General features: G+C 46.9%; 1 protein-coding gene across 1 annotated transcript in view; it reads left to right on the top strand.

The window, feature by feature from the left end:
* The first annotated feature begins 4182 nt into the window (after positions 1-4182).
* Positions 4183-16679, top strand: part of MEIS1 (Meis homeobox 1) — a 150764-nt gene continuing 138267 nt past the window's right edge. Inside the window, 8 exon segments of the mRNA XM_035110276.2 lie at positions 4183-4277; positions 6210-6254; positions 6256-6334; positions 6337-6436; positions 8155-8296; positions 8902-8952; positions 9685-9735; positions 11038-11184. Coding sequence (XP_034966167.2) covers positions 4266-4277; positions 6210-6254; positions 6256-6334; positions 6337-6436; positions 8155-8296; positions 8902-8952; positions 9685-9735; positions 11038-11184 — 627 coding nt within the window. The 5' untranslated portion in view covers positions 4183-4265.

Genomic DNA, 16679 nt, shown 5'->3' with positions numbered 1-16679 from the left:
TAAAATGAGAACTTCAGGGCTGACTTCAAGTTGCAACCCCATGTCTCTCCTATAGCATTTGAAGCCTCTCCAACGTGGGAACTTTAAAAACATTTGGGGGGGGGGGGCTTGATCTGTCTCACAAATATGACTTAAAAGGAATGATCACCAATTCAGTTACAATTCGGAGTGTGAAGCACAAGGTGTAAAATAAAGGAGGACATAACGTTGGTGTGGGCAAAATGTTTTAAAACGTGAGATTTCATCAATCCCACAAGGTAATTTATTACAGTGTGTGTGAGTGTGTGTGTGAGAGAGAACGAGGGAGAGTTTGGAAAGGGATACTGTAGTCTTCTAGTGCTGGAGAGGAAGGGCTGGTGTCACACATTTTAGCGGTTAGAGATGGGTGACTTTTAAGGGGACGTCCCCCCCACCCTACCCTCCACGCCTGCACCCCACCCGTTCCAAGCCTGGGTGGCAATTTAGCTGAGCTGCCTAACTTCGCAGCCCACTCCAAATTATAAATAAAACACGGAGTCCCCACTCCACCTTAGTGTACAGGTAGCCCCATTCGGTCTCCCCACAACTAAACCTACAAAAGAAGATTCGGTGGTGGGGTGGTTTTTTGGGTGGGGTGGGGTGGGGTGGGGTGGGGGGGAGATATTTCAAAATGACAACTGGACCGAGCTTGGTTTGAACTTTAGCTAACGTTAACAAGCTCTCTGACCGAGTTTGCTTCAAAACGGCCATCCTGGAGATCTCTATGGCTCAGGGCCTTGGGATCCAGGTCTGGAGAGTAGCAAAGTGAGCAGTGATTGGAGAAGGGGGTGTAAAAAGCCCGGGGGGGGGGGGTTGCCGGAGGCTGAGGCGACCTGCTGCTGTAAACTTCATTTTGGACGCCCCTCTAGAATTTGCTCTAATTGCTGTGTCGTCTTGTGTGTTGCTTTGGTGACTCTTGTATTTTTCTTTCAGACACCCCCTCTTCCCACTCTTAGCACTGATTTTTTGAGAAATGTGAATTAGCGACATGCACTCCCCGGAACCGGGGTGGCGGGCGGCGATGTTTGCTCCTCAGAGTCTTTCAACGAAGACATAGCAGTGTTTGCCAAACAGGTCAGAAAACAAGTCTCAATGCAAATCTCTTGCACTTTCTCTCCTGTACTGTTCCAAATGCCTGATGATGATGATGACGAGAGTAATAGCAGCATTGCAAGCAGCAGCAGCAGTAGCAGTAATAGCACTAATAAAGTGACAAGGCTAGAATGCATTGGAACTGTTATCCCTTGTCACACACGCCCCCTCCCCGGAATGGATCGCAAGCCTCTGGCCCTCAGGTTCCCTCCCCCCATTGACTTGGGTGCGAGCCTCGGAGGTTTCATGCCCTCTGCCCGCCACCTTGCAAAGGAGCCTGCTTAAGGTTTTTGGACCAAGGCGCAGCTGACGCTCGAAAGCCTCTGGCTGGCGTGGCGAAAGTACTACTGGCTTCAGCCACCGAAAGTATTCTCGGTGCCTTCGCTTCGCTTCCCTAAGCGGGTGCCTTCAAATCCAACATTCGGGGGCTTTGCATGAAAGATTGCATAATGGACCCCACGGATGCTATGTTCAGGAAGAATCTAGCGATGCGACCCCCTATCCACTCCACCTCTTGCTTTTTTGGAACCTCTCAGTGCAGAGCAGGGAGCGAGGTCTGCATGCTAACCAGGAAAAGAAAGCATATTTCCCAGGGATATTGACAGACGTGAAGACGAATTCACATAGACGCAGCCTACTCCAAAACAGAATAGAAAGCAGCATTTCATAGCTTTAAAAAAGCCCAATAGAAAGCCCCCCCCTTTTCTCCTAGTACGAAGGGGTGGGCGACACTTTCTAATATTATTATTTCCCTTTTGGATTAAATCCACAAGGCAAGTGATCACTTTCTAAACTGATCAACTTCTGTTCTCTGTGAAGTGGCTTTTTTGGGGAGGAGGCGCTCCCGGCAGATCGAAGCTCCCTGCTCATCGATTATTTGATAATTGATTTCCCCCTCAACCAATGCACGCCCGGCTTTCGAAAAGACGATCCTGATTGGACCACAGCTCCTCCACTGCTGCCTACTGAGATTTGGGTGAGCTCATTCTCTATCCTACGGCGGGGGAGATTTACCCCCCCCCCTTTCTGTAGGGTTTTCGAAGCTTGGGAAGGGAATGGAGGGGAGTCGGTGGGGGCGGGGAAACCCTGCCTGGCGGAGATCTCTGCTCTGGGGGGGAAAAGATGTTGCAGTTTTGAGACAACTCCTTGTACAAACGCCTCGCCTCGGACAACAGAGGTGCAATTCCAGCAAAGAAGGCTACATTCCTCCCCTAATAGGGCTTTCTTCTCCCTTAACTCTCCGCTTCCTTTTGTATTCGCTTGCGAGAGGAAGAAAAGGGGACGCGTAAAAGTCCTGCAGTTTCAAGGCGCCAGGCAGTGGCTCGCTTTTTCAGAGCGAAGAGTAAATAGAAATTAATCACTTATTTCTAGACAAAGGAAATGGCCACTAGCCTCGGAGGTTGCTAACAGTGTGGTGAGGGGTCGCTGCTGGATGTGCCCTAGATGTTACACAGGGCCGGGGAGTCGGCGATTTTGTGCAGCAGACACAGCCGTGTGTGTGTGTGTGTGTGTGTGTGTGTGTGTGTGTGTGTGTGTGTGTGTGTTCGTCTTCCCTCCAGAACTGACCTCGGTCCCCTTTTGGTGAGCCTAAGCATATATACGACCAGCGTCTCTTAAGTCACAAAAACAGATTCACTACCCTGCCTGGGAACTAGTAAAGAGAAAAGGAAAGAAAGCGGTGATGTTTGGGGGGGGGGCTGCAAAACGGCGGCGTTAAGGAGAGAGAGTGAAATGAGAATTCGGCGTACCCAGACAAACACACACACCGTCTCCAAGGCCACACTGGGGTGGATGTAAAGAAACCACCCAGCCGCTGCAACCCGAGCGAGCCCTTTCCCCTCGTCTCTCCTCCGGTCTAAGCGAGTCGGGAGGCAGCGAAGGCGAATCTGGAAGGGGAAGGGGAGCTGCTGGTGGTGGTGGGAATCTTCCGACGAGCAGGGCAGGAGTAACCGCGCGCTCCGAGGCTTCGGTCATTGTTCGCTCCTCTCCGCCAGCGCGCTCGTGTGTGTGTGTGTGTGTGTGTGTGTGTGTGTGTGTGTGTGTGTGTGTGTTTTGTTAATGGGAAGCCTCTGCTAGCAGCTCTTCCCTGCCGCTCTTCTTCCTTGCCTTGCGGCTCACCCAACCCACCCCTGCGCTGCGAGCGTAGTTGATGCAGCCCGCTGCATTGTGTAAGACGCGACCTGTTATGGCCACCACTACTTCCGGGTTCCAGCATTCTGGTCCAAATCCACCTCTCCGCCTGTGTGCAACGCACACTTTACACACGCACGGGAGACTTGCAGCAGGCAGCATCGATCGTGGCTCCTTTAAGACAAACTCAGACAGCCTTCTTTTCTCTTTTTTCCCCCCTTTTTGCTTTTCTTTTCTTTCTTTCTTTTTTCAAAAAACCCCCTCTTCCTCTAGGCTTCTCCAGTTGCACGGAGGAAGAGAGAAAATCTGATTAGGAATTAGGACTGAATCAAGCGAGGGAGAAAGAGAAAGGGGAGGAGGAGGAGGAGGAGGAGGAGGAGGAGGAGGAGGAGGGAGGAGGAGGAGGAGGAGGAGGAGGAGGAGGAGGAGGAGGGGAGGAGGAGGAGGAAAGAGAAAGAAAGCTTTTAGAGCTCATATGCTTTTGATGTTAACATTTGAGGTGTCCTGACCACTGGAAGCACACACGGAGGATTCTCATCATTCATTCACCACCTTTGACAACCTCTCCTTTGATTGACAGCTGGAGTGGCAAAAAGTCATGCGAGTTGGTAGTTGGGTTTGAGAGGCACTTTTTATTTTTTATTTTTTTTATTTTTTCAAAAAAAAAACTGATTTGGGGGAAAGGATATTTTGCTTTCTCCCCGTCGCTGTCTTGGAAACCAAAAGGGAAGAAGAGTGTGAGCGACGCGGGAAAAGGAAGGAAGGAAGGAAAAGAAGAGGAGAGAGAAGCTTCTTTTCTTTTTTTTCTTCTTTTTAAATGCTGAATGATCGTGCCGCTTCTCTGAGGTCCCTCCGGCTGAAGACTCGGGTCGGCTGCTCAAGCTCCTGGCGACTTTAAAGGATTCTTTTTCCCTTTATTTTGGGGGGTGGTGGGTGGGGTGGGGGAGAGCACGTTTTGTTTCTTTCACGCTGGCCTTAAAGAGGATATATTAGAAGTTGAAAGGGAAGGGGTGCGAAGCAGGCCGATGGCGCAAAGGGTACGTATTATTATTTTTAATTCGTGATTTCCGAGTAGCATAACATTGAAACGTGGGTCTTAGAGACACTGCGAGGAGAGGGGGGGGGGGAGTTTGTATACTCTCAGAAACACACGAGGGAGCGTGTAAAGTCTTTTACTGTTTTGAAAGGAGCAATTTTTTTAACTGTGCATGTCCAACGTATAGACAGGTATAAGATGCACTGGAGACCTTGGTCCCATTTATTCGTAATATTAATTCATACCATAGGCCATCTACTAGAAGGAGACGCTGCCTACACACGCAGCCTCGAAACTGAATGCAGTTCCTTTTAATATTCAGTTTCTATGTCTCTCAAAGTAATTAAGGTACTACTGTAAATAATATGCCAATGTCTTTGGACGTTTAGGATATGGTAACAATACCTTTACAATTAATAAAGAACTTATTTAAAATAACATTACTTTAAATGGAAGGGGGGCAAACAGAGCAGTCCATACATTGCAACCAATATGTTGTTTTTGAACACATTTTCATATGTAATGATGAGGCCAAATAACAGTTACACTCACTTGTGTTCCTTATTTATTTTATTAAATGGACGCCATCACTCCCAGAAAAAGTTTACCAGTTTAGGAAGACTGTTGGTTGTGACCAGGAATAATGCAACCAAGAGGGCATTTAAAAGAAAATTTAACCTTTCGAATACATTTTCTGGCACACTTTTGGCAATGCCCCTCTCACACCACAATTGGAAAAAGAAAGTTGTCCACTGATCCTTTTTCATTTACTTTTTCAGTTCAAGCAGCTGGAAGGACTCCCCCACCCCCAAATCTCCACACCCTCATTTGTCCTTAATTAACTAGATATTGAAATAGCAGAGTGACCTCCCCCCCCACCTCACTAACACAGCTCCCCCCCCCCCCAAGGAACAAAAAAATCCTGTTTTGGCACCTGGTTCTAAAGAGGAAATTTAGGGGGGTGAGCTTCCCAGAGTAAATGCTAAGAAAAAGCAGTCGATGGATTTTTGAAAGTAGCCAGAGCTGGAGAATCCTAAACAAACTATTAAATAAATTTCTCCCTCCCTTAAAGAAAATCCTGGTTTTAGCTTTGTCACACAAACACCTGAAGCCTGTTATTTGTTTATGTGACTTATCAAAAGCGGTAAACTTTAGGATAGGATAAGCTCGGATGAATTAATTCTTTAACATACTCTCTGTCAGTTGTGCAAAAGACTAACTTTTGCCCCACCGCCCCACCCCCACCCCTGAAAACACAGCCCCAAAAGAAACTTGCTTGAAGCAGTGATTCTAAATGGGTTATTTCTATTTTTGTGCTCCTGTACCTTCCTGAATCTTTTCAAACATCAGGGAAGGTCTGCCACTTGAGGCTTCTGGCAGGCACAACCGATGCCCACAGGGAAATCTCACAAAAATAAAATAAAGGGAGGTTGTTTTAATGCACGTGTTAATAATAGGTGTCCTCATTTTAACTTCTGCCGAGAAAACGTACAGGAGGAGGCATCTTTCCAGCATGCATTTATGTTGAGCTGGACTCTAGAGAAGTCCTCCATCCTGCAGTTAACTTTTTCATTTCCACGGGGACGCTGTGCAGTACCCCAGGAGGAAAAGTACTTGCCAAGGCCTAGTGGAAAATTCATTGCAGACTGCACCGAAGACCCCCCTCCAAAAAAACAAAACAAAACCAACACCCCCAAACCAAACCGCAGGGAAAACTTCTTTCACTTTTTTTAAAAAAGACGCGGCCTTCCCGGTCCCTTATGTTTCGCCATCTTCTCCCCAAGTGACAGAGTGGATCTTCTGTACGCCTTGTTTCCCACTCTCCTCCCAGCACACGAAGTTGCTTCCTCCACCCCCACCCCCTTTTAAACTGCACTGCGAAGGACTGGCCTTCAAGCTGACCCTTTTCTTTTCCCTCCTGTCTATTATGCAGTACGACGATTTACCCCATTACGGTGGGATGGATGGAGTGGGGATCCCCGAGCACCATGTACGGGGACCCCCATGCCGCCAGATCCATGCAGCCCGTCCACCACATGAATCACGGTCCTCCGCTTCACTCCATCAATACCCGCACACAGCTCACACCAACGCCATGCCCCCAAGCATGGGCTCCTCCGTCAATGACGCTTTAAAGAGAGATAAAGATGCCATTTATGGGTAGGTACAGCTAGCATCAGTTCATTAGCTTAAGACGTGCTCGTTCCCCGTTCTTCCCCTCCCTGATGAAAGCCACCGTTTAAGCCTACTCGAGACCGTAGGTAAATAATCTGGGGCAGCCGAGGCTTTGCATGGGGATGAGGGGACCAGGGGTGGCGGCGCGTTGATTTCAGTGCCTCTCCTTGCCAGTCGATCTCGGATGGACAAATAAAAACCCTCTCAGAGAGAGGTTTTTGAAGGATAAATGCAAAGAGGTTGAGCCACTTTGCAACAAAATATTGCCCACTATGTTTCTCCCCAGCCCTTCAACCAAAAGCCTAGACGCGATATAGGAATTATTGGGTAAAAATGAAGAAAATTGTATATATAGATCTTTTTGTAAATCCCAAACATAAATGGCAGGGGCGTGGTTGAGAATGTCATTTGGTTATTTTGACCTCTTTGGTAGGGAAGGAAGGAAGGAAGGACATGAATGTTGTGATAGTAAAAATAAAGCAGGGGTTTGGTTGAAAGTAAAATATTTGCAAGAATATTTGGGAAATAAAGAATACTTTTACCCCCTTTATGTTAAAATAAAATCCTTTCTAAAGCCAAAAAACAAACCCCTTTTTAACTCTAGTGTGTTATTTAAAAGGAGAGCTTCCCGGGTGGCGTCAGAATTGCAACCCCACGCCTCTCGGCAGCATTTGAAGCCTCTCCAATGCGCGAAGTTTACAAAATAGTTTTCTATGTAGTGGGGCTTGATTTGTTTCACCAGTATGACTTCAAATGAGTTGGCAGCATTTCGGTTACAATTGATCATTCAAACATTTCAGAGGGAATAACTGGAACCCTCCCGATTATTATTTTGCCTACTGACAACGATGAAACTTAACCGTGATAGTGGCGTTTTCTTTAAGTTGTGAACCCCACTAAAAGGTTGAAAGCGGGGTGAAAAGGAGTGTGAGGCAGGGGGTGTAGAAGGCGGGTGACGTTGCTGTGGTAAAAGACTGCATTGACGATAATAAAATGTTTAAAATGTGAGATTTCATAAATCCCACAGTGTAATTTATTATTGTGCACTAACCAGGCAGTGTGTGTGTGAGAGAGAGGGAGAGTTTGGAAAGGGATAGACTTCTAGGCCAACTGGAGAGGAAGGGCTGGTGTCACACATTTTAGCGGTTAGAGATGGGTGACTTTTAAGGGGACGTCCCCCCCACCCTACCCTCCACGCCTGCACCCCCACCTGCACCCCCGCCTGGGTGGCAATTTAGCTGAGCTGCCTAACTTCGCAGCCCACTCCAAATTAAAAAATAAAAACAAAAACGGAGTAGCCACTCCACTTTAGTTTACATGGGGTCCCATTCGGTCTCCTCCACAAAAGCAGATTCGGTGGTGGGGTGTTTTTTTTTTGGGGGGGGGGGAGAGATATTTCAAAATGACAACTAGACCCGAGGTTGGTTTGAACTTTAGCTAACGTTAACAAGCTCTCTGACCGAGTTTGCTTCAAATCGGCCATCCTGGAGATCTCTATGGCTCAGGGCCTTGGGATCCAGGTCTGGAGAGTAGCAAAGTGAGCAGTGATTGGAGAAGTGGGTGTAAAAAGCCCGGGGGGGGGGTTGCCGGAGGCTGAGGCGACCTGCTGCTGTAAACTTCATTTTGGACGCCCCTCTTGAATTTGCTCTAATTGCTGTGTCGTCTTGTGTGTTGCTTTGGTGACTCTTGTATTTTTCTTTCAGACACCCCCTCTTCCCACTCTTAGCACTGATTTTTGAGAAATGTGAATTAGCGACATGCACTCCCCGGGAACCCGGGGTGGCGGGCGGCGATGTTTGCTCCTCAGAGTCTTTCAACGAAGACATAGCAGTGTTTGCCAAACAGGTCAGAAAACAAGTCTCAATGCAAATCTCTTGCACTTTCTCTCCTGTACTGTTCCAAATGCCTGGTGATGATGATGACGAGAGTTATAGCAGCATTGCAAGCAGCAGCAGCAGTAGCAGTAATAGCACTAATAAAGTGACAAGGCTAGAATGCATTGGAACTGTTATCCCTTGTCACACACGCCCCCTCCCCGGAATGGATCGCAAGCCTCTGGCCTCAGGTTCCTCCCCACATTGACTTGGGTGCGAGCCTCGGAGGTTTCATGCCCTCTGCCCGCCACCTTGCAAAGGAGCCTGCTTAAGGTTTTTGGACCAAGGCGCAGCTGACGCTCGAAAGCCTCTGGCTGGCGTGGCGAAAGTACTAATGGCTTCAGCCACCGAAAGTATTCTCGGTGCCTTCGCTTCGCTTCCCTAAGCGGGTGCCTTCCAAATCCAGCACTCGGGGGGCTTTGCATGAAAGATTGCATAACGGACCCCACTATGTAACGAAGCTAGGAAATATAATAACGCCTTTGCCTCGTCTCCTTTCGTATTTCAAACCTCTTTTTATTTCTTCTTTTTTAAAAAAAAAAAAACCCCGTCCTGAACTTCCCACGGTGTATGTAGATCCGAGCAGAGAAACCCTTATTTTCTTCTAATCCTGAACTGGATAACTTGGTAAGAGTTCAAATACATATTTGGAATTATATTATCTGTTTTCTGGAGATGCAGTTGTCATTAGTACTATTTTAAAGTTCGGTGGAAAACGTCTCATTAGGAAGTTGATAGCTTGAATTTTGTGTAACCGGAAGCGCAGGTCAACCGCGCAGCAACAACAGGCGATCCAGATATAAGGACTGGGGTTTGCGTGGTCGAGGGCGCTTGGTTAGCGTCCAAGACGTGCTGCTGTTTATTTAAATATGATTATTTCATTGTTTTGGAAAGGTCGAAATAGCTCACCTCTGTTTGTGAAACAGTTTTATAGCTATTATGGGTTGCGAGGGATTAAGCCAAACTCACCTTAGATAAATAAATAAATAAAGTCGATCTTTAAAAATTAGACATGCGGTATTGGGAAAAGCTCCCGTCCCCAAGTTTGCCAGGCTTTTTATCCAGAAGTATTACAATATAGAGAATATATACTTTTAAAAATAAAATAAATGTTTGTGATCCGTGCAATTTAGCTACTTGGTTAAAATGGTAGTAATTTTTAAAAAACAAAAAACAAACTTGAGATCTCTCCACGTTAAACAACATACAAAAGCCATTGCTATTAACTTTTAGTGTTGCCATAAATCAAAACACGCGCGTACATATATGTGCGTTACATACACACACATCTACTTTGAGAGTGGAAATGAAAGCCAGCTATGGAGACACAGAGACTCACGTTGTTTTGTATCTTTGCAGATGATCCAAGCAATACAAGTATTAAGGTTTCATCTGTTGGAATTAGAGAAGGTAATATTCTCTCCCTCTCTCTCCCTCTCTCTCTCCCCCTCCCTCCCCCCCCAATAATGTTTCACGAAGTTGGAGCTTCGGCAGAATTTGCATAAATGTCTTTCTTTCTGGTAATTAGTGTCAAGACCAATCATGCCGTCCATTTCTCTTCGCAGTTTAATTACAATTTCAGCCACAAAAAATCTGGATCACGAACTCGCTGGCTGTGTATCCCTTTTTACTACCTTTGTACAAATTGTTGCGCATTCTCTCTACGTTTGATAATGTTTGGAACACTGTTACCTCTTCTGCCTGGTTCCTGGGGGTAGTTAGGTCAATGCACTTCGTTTGGTTTGTAGTGTATTTTTAAAAGCCATCTGCAGGGTCACACACAGGGCATAGATTGTCCTGTCACGTTGTGCAGAAACAAGCCAGAGTTGCTAGATGCGTCAGTTTCTGTTTCTCTTGAACTGGACAATTCCCGTCCCCCCACCCATCCCTGAGACGAAGAGACCTGAGTAATCCGAGATTGCTCCTTAAATTTCTGCGTAACAATAATAATCTCGGTTCTGGATGCAAGTATATTTCAAGGCAGCATCAGAATCGAAGCATTTCAGGGACCTACATTTCAGTGGACCTGTGTATGTCATTGGTAGCTGGAGAATTTACCCCTTGCCCTAAAAATAAACATCTATGAGAGATTTATTAATACATGGGGAGTGGGGGGTGGGGATACAGGCATTCCAGGCATTTTATCTAACAGGAACAAGTGGATTGGTTTGGTTCTACAAGAAATAGGCTAAAATAGGCCCATTCACAGTGGAAGCCCTTACAAGTTAGGTTTACAGTGCCTCCAAATTTAAGGTCATGGATGTATATAATGTTTTTCACCAGAGTGCATTCAGCTCTGCTTACAAGTGGAGGAGGGGATCCTTTGTGTCCTCAACCTCCTTCGGAAAGGGTTTGCAATGATATAACTGGGTGAAATTAAATAGTTTACCTTAAATGTCACCCATGCAGGTCACCTCCTCGCTAATGGTCACAGCTCCGAGAGCAGATGAATTTAACACGGGTGTTGAATACGTTGTAGGCTGTGAATCACCTTGTCACTGTCAATTTTCTGGGATATCTCTATTTTGCTAGAAAAGAAAGTTATTCTTAATTCTGGATGCGTCTCGAGGGGATAATTGCAGCGTGTTTCCCCCTGTTTAGAACTTTTGATGTCAGGAACGGGGAGGGGGAGGGGGGAGTGATTGCTCTTGTCAATTTCACTTAACATGCACTTGACTATATTTTGGTTTTGTTGCTTCTGTCATAATGTAGGTACACGAATTGTGTGACAATTTCTGCCACCGGTATATTAGCTGTTTGAAAGGGAAAATGCCTATCGATTTGGTGATAGACGATAGAGAAGGCGGATCAAAATCAGACAGTGAAGACATAACCAGATCGGCGAATCTAACAGATCAGGTATGATCATCTCCAGTCTTGTAACAACCGCTCAAATCTGTATGCAGATAGCTCACTGGGTCACAACGCCCCTTTTTATTATTTGCATATGATTAAGCCCCTTTTAGATAAATTTCCATCGAAATGAAAATTTTTGAATAATGTGGCCATTATTGTTTCATTAAGGCTTGCTCTCCGATTCGACCTGGCAAAATGAGCTTGTAAAAGCATCGCCTGCAAACTTGACCTGTTCCTTGTCGCTTTTAATTTTTGTCTTTATTTTATTTACTCCCCTTTTTAATGATAATAGAAGTGTTTAGGCCTGAGACCGTAGGCTTTCGGGTAAAGTAATGATTTGGGGGTGGAGGTGGGAGTGAAGAGAAGGGGGAAAAATCCGAGATAGGTGGTCCGGGGAAAGAAGGCAGAGAGGGTTTGAAATCTAGCAAATGCTGGCTATTTTCTCTCTCTCTCTCTCTCTCTCTCTCTCCGGTTCATTAGCCTGTCTTGTCAGTTCTTCTTGGCCCGAACGCTTTTAGACCTCAGTGAACATTGCTTTGTGCCGAGCTTGACGGCTGCAAAGGGCGTCGGGTTTTATTTGACTTAACCGAGAAAATAAATAATAAAACCACGATTCCTTTTATTTTATTTTAAATAATCCTGTGCGCGCTCCAAATTGTCTGTATGCGTCCAACACGCCTTATATGGGATATTCGCCATCAGTTCCAAGGGTAGGCCCAATCCAACTGCATGCCAGTGTGATTTAAAGTGGTAAATCCGAGGAAGCGCATGTGGGCATGGCGAAATGTGCTATGCTTTCTTCTTCTCTTAAGGAAAACGAAAGTGCCGTTTTGGTTTAACACGGGATGTGATACTAACTAATCGATGCTCCTTAACACAGCAATTAGCGACCATTGGGGTCTTGCTTCGCGGAAGGTGGCAGGATGGTTAATGGTTGTTGTTGAGTTGCAGAAGCCGTTTCCCTTTCAAAGGAAGCGACTGGCTGCTTCGAGTTGTTGCTACTTTACGATCCGATACATTGGAGGGTCCAAGGGACAATCGGGCTGCGGCTCTGTAGGCTTCCTTTTGTTAAAAAGAAAAGAAAGCTAGGCGCCGCCGAGCCGGCTTGGGTCTCCTGGAAGCAGCTCCGTCTTGGGATCCCCAAGGAGGCACCGTCGGGTTGACTTAGCGCGTTCTTTCCTAGATCCGCTTTGGTGAGAGGCGCACCTCACTGGCGCGTGGGGATGCCCTCTCTTTGGTGGCGCGCCTTACTTAGGCGCGATGAGGCATGGCGAGCAGAGGCTATCCGGAGCAAGAGGAGCGCGCGCGTGCTGAGCCATGGACTTCCCAGAAGCTCGTGGACAAAATGTTAATATTAATATAGGGAACATGTTGCATGGAGCCTCTGCTTCGCCGCGCCTCTGCTGGTAGAGTCAGCCGTGTCTTTCCCCTGTGCTGTGTCTGTGTGTCCACTCCTAAGTGGGCGTGTAGCGCGTACTCTGCTGGTCTCCTGACACTACAGAGGCGAGATGGTCCCTGTTTGGGGAGATGCCTCCCCTTTCTGTCTCCGCCGGAGCTCCTGCCTGGACGCCGAGCACCCGGGCGGGAGCTGTTGCAATCCAGCCCTGGGTGAGGAAAAGCTCGGGGAGCTGCTCTTGAATAACAATTGTAATCCAACAAGTCTAACTAGAAAATGGGTTTCTAAAAGCTCTGGAGCGCTTGGTACATAAAGCTATTTGAGCAAATTACAAGAATCGCTCAGGGGCACGAATGAAATCAACACTTTAATTGCCTCCAAAATGAAGATTTATACCCCATTTTCCAAACGAACCATTATTTTATTAAAGTGAAAGCTGAAGAAGTGAACTTATGTGGGTTTGTGTTTGTTTGTTTTTTTGGTTTCTGTTTTCTTTTTAAGAAAAGAGGGTTTCTTTTATATTATTGGTACGCTGAGACCCTTATCTTCAGCTGTTTCCGCATCCTTCCCTTTCCTTCCCGTCGCAAAAATGACGATCTAAATATCCAGCCCGTTATAGCTTTAGGGTTGGGAAGGGGTTAAAGGGCGCCGGGAGCCGAAAGTTCTCCCGTTTTAAACTTTTGATACTTCTCTTGTCGCTATTAGGTGAGATTGGCCCGCAGTTTATTGGCGCATCTGCGTTTCCAGTGACTTGAGATTGAGAAGTTGGACTGGGGGCGAGGTGGTCTGGTCAGTTTATACAGAAATAGAGAGCCCCTCTCATGCTCCTCACAGTTTATAAAAATCGCGCGGGGTCGTGGCTCCCGGTCCTTCGTTTTTTACTTTAGCACAAGCCCCTGCCCCAAGGAAGACTGGCTTCAAGTTCAGTGGAGAAGTTACAGGTCCTTTCATGCGCGCGCGCCGCCCCGTCTGTTGGCCGGGCGGCCCGGGCCGCTTGCAGCCCGTGTTGCAGAGGTTGGCGTGGGCGCTTCTCGGGGAAGATGTGCTGCGCCGCTTCCTCCTCTCGCCTGTTCAGGAGCGACGTCTAAGAGAAGCGCAGTGCGAGAGATCCTCTCGCTCTGTTGGCGAATGTGGCTCGACCAGGCTGCGCTGCGGAGGCAAATCCCCTCCAGGTGCTGCGCGAGCCGCGGTGCCACGTTAGTTGTCTCGAGAGCAATGCTGGGTATCTTTCGCCGCCTTTGCTCGGCCATCGACGGCAGAGCCCTTAGCCGCCGGGAGCAAGAGGCCGCTCCTCTCTTTGCTGGGCTGGGCTGGGCTCGGTGGGAGGACGAGAAGCCTGCCTTCCCGTAGCTGGGTCCACCACGTCGGAGAGAAGAGGATGGCTCTCGTCTCGTCTATGCCTAAGCACCCAGCCTCCCGCGACAGAAAGCCGGGGGAGCGAGCGCGCAGGCGCCCCCTTCCGGCGATCTTTGCGCTCCAGTTGCGCGAAGGGCAGCCAGGAGAAAAGCGGCGACATTTAAACCTCCACCCAACGCTCTGATCTGCGCTGCTTTGGAGGATCGCGCAGAGCCTAACGTGCCTGTGTGGCAGCTGGGATTAGGGGAGCTGGGCTGGAGAAACGGCGGTGCCGGCCGGGCCCTGGTAGGATGCGGAAAATCGGGTTGCGCACATTGGAGAGCGAATGGATCGGGGGCAGAGCAAGCCAGAAGGGAATGGTCGTTGTGGGGAAGGAAACCCACAGTGGGGAGAGTACAGGGGTTCTGTTGACCCCGTGCAGCGTGTGTGGATTGGGGCCTCTGCTCCACTCGCAAGAGGCGTTCAGATTTGCACAAAAAGTGCGTGCACTTTATGACACCTGCTGTTGCAGGTGGGGGAGGATGGCCTCAAAACAAACCAGAGGTCACACCCAACTGGTAATATGCCGTGACAGACAGAATGTCAAAGGCGAAGCCTTCCCCATATTTGTAGTTTTGTACTAGAGAAGGTATAAGCTGTTTAATTTTTGCCTGTCCCGCAGTGCTAAAGGCCAAGGGCCCTGCTCTTCTCCAACCTGAAACCATGCAAAGAAATCTAGTTTCAGGATCCAGTTCTGTTACCACAGGCCTTTAATCAGCTGATCTTAAACTGGCAATACTATATATTCAGTGCAAGCATGGTGTCTCAGATGGAGTCAAGAGTGACTGAAGATTTACAGCATTTCTGTGCAGATGTTCATGCTTGGATAAATTCAGTGTTTAAATTGCTGAAAAGTAAGCAGTGCATTCATCAGTTGCAGTTGTTTACTATTATCTCATAACTACTATTTTTTAATAGAAAAAAAAAACTTTTTTGAGCAAAAGGGGTTTGAAATCACCACCCAGCCATGAAGCTCACTGGATAACTCTGAGCCAGTCACTCTCTCTTGGCCCAACCTACTTCGCAGGGCTGTTGTGGGCATAAGAAGGAAAGGGGGAAAATCATGAACTCTTTGGAGGAAAGGTGCTTAGACCACCACCAGCAACTCACCCCCATGGATGGGAAAGCAACTAATAAGCGTTCCCTGCATATTGCTGCCACAATCAACTTAACCAGCATTCCCCCTCCTTCAGCTGCTGCATTTCCCTAGAAAAAATACAGCACTTTTAATTGTGCAGCACAGGTCTTCACCCCATCATTCCACTGCTACATTCTTGACATGTTAGAATAAAAACAACAGCAACACAACATTTGGATGATGTGAGATATATTAAAAATTAACATCTGTAACTGCATAAATGCAGTACTGTATAGTATTCACAGGCAACAAAGAGGTGATGAGACGCTAGAAACATATTTGAAGCCAGAGAGACAGGCATCCTCCCTGCCGACATGCTTTGATTGCTGTAAAATTTAAAGACTGGAATGTAGCAAACAAAAACAGTTTGCCATATACATTTTTAATAATGATAATAATCTGAACACATGCAGCCTCGCATTTTAAACTCCCCTAAATCATCATTGTTGTTGCTTACTTCCTGCCTTGGGTCAGTCACCATCTCTCAGCCGAACCTACCTCACATGGTTGTTGTGAAGCTATAGAAAGTTGTACAAAATAGCTGTAAAGGGGGACATGCTGCTTGTACTATATATATCACATTTTGGTTCCTTTAATAACCAGTGGTGCATCTATGTAGTACTGTGTAAGGGGGGTGTTTGTTTCTGTCACTCTTCTCCTGCAAGTTAGTAGAGCACCAAAGCTCCAGTCAACTTTAATCTGACTTGGTTTAATCATGGTAAACCCACTGAAATTAAGTTAGGTTCATTGATTTCAATGGGTCTACTCTGAATAAAACTTAATTGAATACCACCCTGTGTATTTACAGTATATGCATAAATCACTAAGTTTGCTCCTTGGTTGGTGTGCAGAGTGTCTCACCATGAATCTTTTTCTGCCAAGAAAGGCAAGGCTGTAATCCTTGCAAGCCCCATTAAACCCAAAGAGACTTACTTCTGAGTAGACATGTAGACCATTGTACTGTAAGTTAACTATACAATGAATTCTTAAGGGCTTGTCTGGACTTCCCTCCTGCAAGAAATGCCTATGTGTGTTTGCAAAGTTTTCACATTTGGCCCTTGCCTTTTGGGGAGGGAGTATTTAGAAGCAGCTTTGTCATGCTGGCCACATGACCTGGAAAAACTGTCTGCGGACAAACGCTGGCTCCCTTGGCCTATAGAGCGAGATGAGCGCCACAACCCCAGAGTTGGACACGACTGGACCTGATGGTCAGGGGCCCCTTTACCTTTACCTATTCATCATTTGCCTGCACTTACTATTCCCTAGAAAATAACTTCTAGAAAGTGTCTGATCTTAAACTTATGAGATTCCAAGGAACAGAAAAGGAAGCAAAAGTTGGAAAGAAAAATGCAGGGTGTGTGTGTGTGTGTGTGGACTGTGCTTTAGGACCCAGTGGATTGCAACCTACCTTCTGGGGTTCAGACAAGTCAAACAAAGCTAAGTTCACTCATGGGCTAGAAACCTGTAAAGGTGGGACCGGCTGGGCTGCTTTATCTCACAAAAATCGCTTGCATTTTTCCTGATTTCCAAAGTTTATTTACAGGAGTCTCATAGGCTCATGATTTCAAA

This window comes from Zootoca vivipara, chromosome 3 (assembly GCF_963506605.1).
Source record: "Zootoca vivipara chromosome 3, rZooViv1.1, whole genome shotgun sequence".
Lineage (NCBI taxonomy): Eukaryota > Metazoa > Chordata > Lepidosauria > Squamata > Lacertidae > Zootoca > Zootoca vivipara.
This window is presented reverse-complemented; position numbering and strand designations above follow the sequence as displayed.